The 8595-nt window shown below is 40.6% G+C and overlaps 1 protein-coding gene across 1 annotated transcript; it reads right to left on the minus strand.

Annotated features, from left to right (window-relative positions):
* Positions 1 to 2367: 2367 nt before the first annotated feature.
* Positions 2368 to 5031, minus strand: LOC118787209 (rho-related GTP-binding protein RhoV-like). The gene is made up of 3 exons (XM_036542688.1): positions 4710 to 5031; positions 4323 to 4381; positions 2368 to 3849 (listed from the first exon to the last, which is right to left on the minus strand). Exons 1-3 carry the CDS (start codon positions 4906 to 4908, stop codon positions 3406 to 3408), a joined length of 702 nt encoding a protein of 233 aa, XP_036398581.1. The 5' UTR covers positions 4909 to 5031; the 3' UTR covers positions 2368 to 3405.
* Positions 5032 to 8595: the final 3564 nt, after the last annotated feature.

The following is an 8595-nucleotide window of genomic DNA, read 5'->3' on the forward strand; positions in this document are numbered from 1 at the left end:
TATAATGATGCAGAGGAGATGCGTATGTGAGTGAATTAGTGAATGAACACGTAATTTTACCTTATCCTTTCTGCTCCAGGCATATGGGATCTGCTACTTTCAAGCTTACTGAGCTGACAGACGTGACAAATGTGACGTGTGTAATACCTCTCGCTTTGCAAGATGGGACATGTAAGAAAACAACACAACCAGTGCTTAAGATCTGTGTGTGAAGAGAACCTTCACCTGTTCCCCAAAACGTTTGAGTTGGGTGTGTGTGTGTGTGTGTTGCTGGGGGGGGCACTGGCTGTTTGAAAGACAGGAGGGAAGAATTCCTGGTGTCCAGTTATCCTGTGAGGGACTCAATTGATTTACCATTGCCTGAGTTTTGTGAACATTTGCAGGACATTGAACCGCTTCGCAAAACTGGGAGAGGGGAAGGAAATGTGGAGAACCTTCACTTGCTCCCCAAAACTGTTAACTGCTTGTTAATTGTTTAAAGGTTTAAGATTTTGTCACATTAAATTCATCTAACCAGTTAATTGTTTCTTAGTAACTTGTCAATTTGCAATTGTCTGTGTCTATATAAGCCAGCCATTGGTTAATCAGCTGCACCTGCTAATTAAGGCCTATTATGTACAGGTGTGTGGCTATAGTACCAGGAGACTGAAACTGTTTGGGTTGGGTTGTGGCTGTGTGCTCAAGGCTGGTTCCTTTTTGTTTGTTGGTTTTTAAAAAATGAATTAGTGGTTTTTCAGGATTTGATCCTTTTGTTCCATTTTTTGTGAAAGCTTTGCCAGCTTTGTCATGCTGCGCAAGTTGATCTTCTTGTGTATTCTGTATTAAATGAGAGATCTGGCAGATTCTTCAGCTCTTGAGGCCTGGCAAGGTCTCTTTCAGAGACCATGCATTTTGAAGCTTTGACCAAACCAGAGCACGCCATTTGAAAGGTTGTGTAAGGTTTCTGTTCAGTTTAGTCATGCAGTCTTAGGCTCACCCCCCTTCTAAGTCTAATTACCAGTGAACTATAGTGACCATAACTGCTGCTTTAAAATTTCCTTGCAGCGGTAACCGCCAGTACTAGCAAATCACAGCTCACTAATGTAAGCGGTTCCCCCAGTAAGAGGTACCCAGATGTCATCAGTAGGTTCATTTCTATGGTTGGACGCTTCTTTAATTGGTATAGCCCAAATGTATGTTGAGGAATGGTAGTCACAAATGCTAGCAGATCTGTACTGTGTCTCTGTGGGAAGTACCAAGCAGTATACGACACTTAGACAGACTAATGAACAAAGACACAGAGGAATTACCACAATAACTTCAGCTCAACGTTTAACAGTGCACTGATGTGATTCGTTCAAATTTAAATATGTGTCTAACATTGAGCTAATCTCAGTTCCAATGCAGCACAGGCAAATGCTGATTTATGGTGACAATTATCTTTAATTTATTTATAACTATTTAAGAAAGAAATATTTGGCATATTGACTGCATTTTTGAGCACAGTAAGGTTGTATCAGATCACTGTTATGCTACATAATACCTCAATGCACACACACACACACACACACACACACAGACACTGCATCACCACGCTGCTAAAGGTTCACCCAAAACATCGATACAATGTTTGATCAGAGTAAATTCAAATTCTGTTATCAGATTGTGGTTCCCTGTGCCTGTACTTCACAGCAGCAGTCCTATCCCAGGTATCAAACCTAAATCCAATTACCCTCCTTCAGTCTTACCCCCTTCAATGGAACACCTTCAGTCTAATATTTAATCTTCCTTTTTTACCTCATTTATCCTGAATCTTATGGAACTCCTTGAAGTCCTAATGTCATTAACCAGACGTTCAGGCAGGATGCTTAAAAAGAGAACTACTGAGGGCTGTGTGGCATGCCCATCCATTCTACTGACAATCAAAATGCTGGTATTCTGGGATCAGTCACATTTCTTAGGCATTCTCTCTATAGGCTTATCAACATCTGCACATGTCAGCTTTAAGAAAAAAAGGGAACTGTGCATAACTAACAACAACTAAGAATGAGTTAATAACAATGGCACTTGGTTTGTCTTTTCATAATTTATTTGCACTTCATGTAAACATACACACCAAACAAGGTAAAATTTCAAACATGAAAAAGTGAGAAAGAGTTAGGGCAAAAATAGTTTCACAGAGATGAATCCTGTTTGTAAAAACAATGTGCTATAACGAACTAAAGCATCGACAAAAAATGACATGCTGAACATGTCATTTAGTGTACCTTCTCAGGAAAAAAATCTGCATTTAAAAACTGTTAAACAGTATTGATTTTAAAAACATACAATGCGCTTCTACAAGAAGCATTATGGTAATGTCCTTTCACAAAGATGAACTGTTGGCTGCATAAGGTGTGCACAGAATTCCTGGTAGACTTGACTCAAATCAAAATTAAGGGTGTAATCAATATAAAAAATTAAATGGCTGTAAATGGATTGGACTTGCATGGTACATAACTGGTGCTTTACATTACCTATTGATAAGGTGCTTTACCCAAGATATAGGCTAAGCTAAAAAGAGTGCCCACTGCAGATCCTTTGGTCATTGAAAAACACCTACAACTGTATGTTATGGCAAACGGGGATGAAACAAACAGCTGTCCTGGGAACCTTTCCCTGGAACAGCAGAAATACGCATTGCAAATAAGTACACTTAAGGCTGGCAGACAGGCTCTGATCATGAATACAATGCCTATGAATGCCTGAGCAGCTGAGATCCCACAGGGCTGTCATTCACACCTGCACCAAAAACGACACCTATCATAATCTAGTGCCTTTAACTTGAACTCTTGCCTAAGAAAGTCTGTGCCTGGCCACATGGTGTGAAAAGGATGTGTTCAACCCTGACTGCTTCTTCTCTAACAACCTCGGAGAGTGGATAAGTTTCAAATGAGTGGCACATAATTACACTGCGCTATCAAAGGATCTTGCTTTTAGATTGGCAAAATGCTTTTGGCTACTTAGTAGCAAACTAAGAAAATTCTCAAGTTTGAAATCTGTGTTCCCTGTGTGACTGGCATTTCACGGTTTTGAGTTCTAAACTGGCTTCAAACATGAAGCCGTTGTTCGTTCCCACTTTTGATGTACCAGACAACACCCTGTGTTACCAGGAGCTCTTTTTCACCACTTGCAGATTGTCAATCCTCAGTTCAGAATCCGCTTCACAAATAAGGGCCATCACAGTCAATCTGTGCAAATATGCACTTGGCCCCTTCTATGCAGGGATCCCCTGAATCCCTGCATCCATCCAGCAAAGAAACTGCATTAACCATGTCCTCCGCCAAGACCTGATTCCCAAGGGCCAGCACGCCTGTCACCAAGACTGAAATGTTCAAGTCTGAATAAATTAACAAATTAAGTGTTTTTGGCTGTGCACCAGTCATTTCAGACAAAGCAGAAGAACTTCTTCCACCCGCACTTGGAGAAGGTCCTTGCACGGTCTGAAAACTTCAGCTTCTTGGCCTTCCGTGCCTTGTGTTTGATAGCGGCGAAGATGGCCGTGTCAAACACTTCCTTCAGGTTCTTCTGCGTCAGCGCGGAGCACTCCACATAGTCCTGGGCCCTGATCTTCTCTGCCAGCTCACGGCCCCGGGAGTTCAGCACCGGCTTCACCTTGAAGCGGTCCAGGTTGATGAGGATGTTGACGTCGTGCCGGAGGTCTGACTGAGTCCCTACCAAGATGATGGGGGAAGCCGGGTTGTAGGCCCGGATTTCAGGGATCCACTTCTTGGTGATGTTCTGGAAGGACGTGGGGTCAACGACGCTGAAGCAGACGATGAACACGTCTGTGTGAGCGTAGCAAAGGGAGCGAAAGCCGTCAAACTCCTCCTGTAGAAGGACAACAGCTAGTTTATTCACTGCAGAATTTAAGTTTACAGAGTGTCGAAATTAGACTGAACAAGATTCAATCCAGAAATGGCTTAACTGACATAGAGGTATTAATTACAGAAGCCTTGTTGAAAAATAACACTTGGCATCCTTGCAATAGAACACTTCTTGAAAACTACATCTTTGGTACGATATAGCCTAACATAGGCATTATTTTCTACAGAAAATGAAGAAACTGAGCTTGAGACGGCTGTTTGCCATTTTTATTTTTCGTCTTTCATTTTAAGTGATTGTGAGCACAGACTAGAGAATTTATCAAATCTTAATGTTATTTTCAGAAAAGTAGATTTATCATTCAATACATCTATGAAATTTACACATTATATGTCAATGGAATAATTCAGGCATTAACTATTTAACAATATGAAAAAATATGCTGCTCATTTTAAGTAACACAAATGAAGCGATCTAACCTGTCCTGCAGTGTCCATCAACTGGATGCGTACAGGTGTTCCATCAACTTGAACCATACCTGAAAACAGAAACATAAATAATTAAAACGTTATGAACTCTGAAGAAGTGACTCGGCCTGTAACGATGGTGGACTCCGACAGGCGGCTCTCTTACGTCCATTCCTACATCTATTCCCAGTTAAAATGCTACCTACAGGACTGAATAAATATAAATGTAAATGAGTTGATTAAATTTACCGCATTCAAAACAATGCAACACCATATTCAAAAACACAAAAAATGGTAAAGTCGGCATTCTTGGTAGAAGAAAAACTAACCATCAGTTAATTGTATAAAAGAATGAAACCTGATGGATTGCAGGGGAGCTCAGGAACTCAATGAACTTACCAGTGAACACGTCAAAAGCCGTCTGTTGATATTCCGTGGGATATCCGTTGGTGGTGTAGCTCACAATCATGCTAGTCTTTCCCACGGCACCATCACCAACCAACATGCAGCTGATAGCCGGTTCGTGAGCTTTTTCGTGACTAATACACACGGATGGGATCCTTGTCTCTTCGTAACTGTATTCCATTTGAGGTGGCATTTCTTCAGTAATGAAGACCACAACGCCTGCTGAAGTTTGCTAGATGAGAAGCGAGATGAGCAGGCACGCCGGTTTGCGTTGCGCGCAGATACTGACAGTGGGCTGACGCGATCTCATCACCTCTGAGCCCTAACGCAATCTCACACACCACGCCCTCTGTTCTCACTTTTGTAGCCACCAACTTTTCAAACCAACAGGCTATACTGTAATTTGCATGGGCACTCCCCTCACCCTTTGCAGGGATTTGCAGTTACAAAATACAACAATAAGACCAGCATGCTTACAGTTATAGCCAACTAAACTCCTTTAGTGTGTGTGTTCATCTTGCTTCGTGATTCCCAACACTTTTGGCAGGTTATGTGGTTAAATAAGTTACAGCTAACGGTGGCTACACTGAAAACAAACATAACGACTGTATTAGTAGCCTGCCTAAGATTTACGCCAGGGTTTTTAAACTAGCCTATTTGTTCACGAAGGCAGATATTTTTTACAGACAGGCCAAAACTTCCCAAGAATATAACAATGTACGGATAGGCCAAATGGTTTGTGTGCAAACAATTGACATATCGTATAATATGCACAGCTCTTATTTGACACGTTTAGAACAAAGCGTCATTATACCTACCTGTCTAGATAGGCTACCTTGCTGCCTAATGGTTAATATTTACTTGTAATATTTACTTGTACTTGAACATGTAAGTGCTTATCAGACAAACATAACAATGCTGCATATAGGCTATATTTCTGGACCACAACCATGTGGAAACCAAACTTTCTAGACAAGAACGAATATTCACAAAATAAAAAATAGCGCGGCGTCAGTGTCTTATAAAATAACATAATGGGGGAATTTCCAAGTGGTTGCAATATCTTGTGCATAGTTTTCAGAGTTCCTTAGTGATCAAAAGGAGGAACACAGGTAGTCAGTTTGGCCCCCAGATGGCTAGTTGCATAGTGCTTACACGTAGGCGTATAGCGTAGGCTACAGAAATGCACTCAAAAGTGTCCCTTAGTATGTCAATTTGCTAATATGAAATAGCTATCTGTTAACATACAGGTTTTACAGAGACCTCTGGTCTGTTAAAGGGCTTCTGCATGCACTACGGATTAACTCCGCCATCTGGTGGATCAGAATAAGAACTATAATCACTATTATCGCTGCTGTCACGTGACGCCATATCACGTGACCGGTCGCGCCCTTTCAAACGCTCTGTGAAAGATATGCGGTCTGTTTGAAATCCGGGAAGTGTACTCTGATCGTATCGTTGTGTCCTTTACATATACTGTACTTCTGAAACACCATCAAATAAAACAGCTTAGGAAGGGTCGACTCATCAAAATGTCATGTGTCATGTCTATACACAGTAAGGCACCGATATAGATATGTTGCCTAAATTAACGAAATGACATAATTTCACTGAGAATGGTCTTTGTTTCTTTATCCAATAATGTCGCAAGATAGCTGTTATCCATGGCTTCCGTGAGTGATCGGTATCAGAACTCGCAGAGCACGCTTCACCCTTTTCGCTGCCGGTAATACTCATTCAGGTAAACTTGGGGCCAGTTGCTGCAGAAGTGGAAAGAGGTAGTGTCATAGAACAAAACAATCCTATCAATTTTGTGTCCATTGACCTATTCAGAGGAATGTGGATACCATCTGCAGCATTTAATTAACGATCATTCACGATAGTTCATAATGATGAGCAAATCACCCGCTACTTAACACGTACACTTGGGCAAGGTACTTAACCCACAATTGCTTCAGTAAATACCCAGCTGTATAAATGGATAACATTGTAAAAAGCTGTAACCGATGTAAGTCGCTCTGGATAAGAGCGCCTGCTAAATGCTGATAATGTAATGTAATATGAGCTACTCAAATAGCAGCATCCCCAGCATTGAAGAACTCTATTTGAATACATTCCTGAATAAGCTTGTGCCTGGAGCATCTGAACAGCAGAACCTCTCCTGTTTCCATGAAGTGGACATTCTTCGAGTTGTCTATCACTTAGGCCCAAATGGTTGAGGTAGAGCTCTGGCAGCTAAATAACCAGCAAGGTGACCTGAGTCTTCTTGCTGGACTTGAAGCTGTTCAGCTTCCTCAGCAGGAACTCTTTGAGGCTGTCCTCCTGCTTTGCATCAATGAACTTAAGTGATTAGCCTGTTCTTTCAGGAGGCGAGAAATGCATCATTTGCTTATTGATTTTTTTAATGTTCTTTATGAATATTAAAATATGGAGCCTGTACTGATATTAATGTTACCTACTTGCTTCCAGGGTTCAAATTAATTGTAATTGTAATTGTAAATATTAAAACATATTTCCCATATTCATGCCTGGAAGAATCTTGTAATACGATTTCAGACACCCCTAAAGTGGACCATACTTTGTAATATTTACAATTACAGACAAGAAGGATATATACATGTTTCAATCCCCAAACTGTTGCTTTTACCTCTTTTGGGGGTAAAAACAAGCACTGTGATGAGAAGCTGTGCCACAAGTTTTCCCCAGTACGCACGCAGCACATCTCTTAAAAGGATCACTGATGCCTGGATTCAGATAGGATGCCAAAGAGCTCATTACAGTCCTGATGAAATAGAACCAGAGAGGCAGCACCCAGCAGATTAATGAGATGATCTGGAACATGGAGTTCTGTGTGTATGAGCTGACTTTGAAGGAGGAGGCTACACAACTGCCTCCTGTCTCTCTATGCTAAGCATAGCAGACACACTCTTGTATTACTTGGAGCAGGCAGTAACACATTCTTCAGGCATTCATTATGACCTGATGAATGCTCTTTGGCTTGCACTGTGTCCTTATACACAAGATATTGGAGCTCTCTAAGGAGGCAGTGGATGTGTTTGGTGTTGTCTCCTACCTTTGTTTTGAGTAATATTTTATGCAGAGGTACTGTTATGGAGGATGAAATGTGAAATCTGAATAAATAAATATGTTTTTCATTGTTTTCCACTTTGCTATATCTATTTTTTATGTGTTTCTTCATTTTTTTATTTTTGAATTTCTACCTTATGAAAAGTTGGTTTTACAAACCAGAGTGCGTATACTGTGAGGATTTGACAGAAATGTTTATTGGCAAGTCTTTCATTGACCCATGTATGTATGATGGGAAAAGCCGAGCTGGCTATAATGTGAAACGAGCATGAATAACTATGTTGTGGCAGTTTTGTGAAAGCCAAGCTGTCTGGTCCCCACAAAGTGAAAATTGTTCACCTAAGATGCTAACAAGGGACACTCTTTTTGTATCTGTGAGGGGTTATAATATGCCTAATTGTATCTGTTAGTGAACTGTTATCTGAAACTCCTAGGTTCAATGGTGTCCAAAGCCATGATTGTCTTATTGTGTTTGTACTGATAGTATTTTTAGCTGCAAATTTCCTCAAACTGGAGTGCCACCTGTTAATTGCAACCTACATCTTTCTGAATGATGGTCTGTTACTCTCACCATCAATGCTGGTAAATTGATGTTCACTACCTTTTGGGGAATTCATATGGAGGGAGAACTGTTAATTGCTGTATTTTAGGAATATCTTCCCCTTGCATGTCATTATTTTCTAAATATTTTAAAAATATTTTTGGTAATGTTAAAGTTAGTTTGAATAGACAAGCGATATCTGCATGAATAAGCATTTCATGTGTACATGCAATTTCCCCACAATAATTAAAA

Source organism: Megalops cyprinoides, chromosome 12, assembly GCF_013368585.1.
Source record: "Megalops cyprinoides isolate fMegCyp1 chromosome 12, fMegCyp1.pri, whole genome shotgun sequence".
NCBI classification, from domain to species: Eukaryota; Metazoa; Chordata; class Actinopteri; order Elopiformes; family Megalopidae; genus Megalops; species Megalops cyprinoides.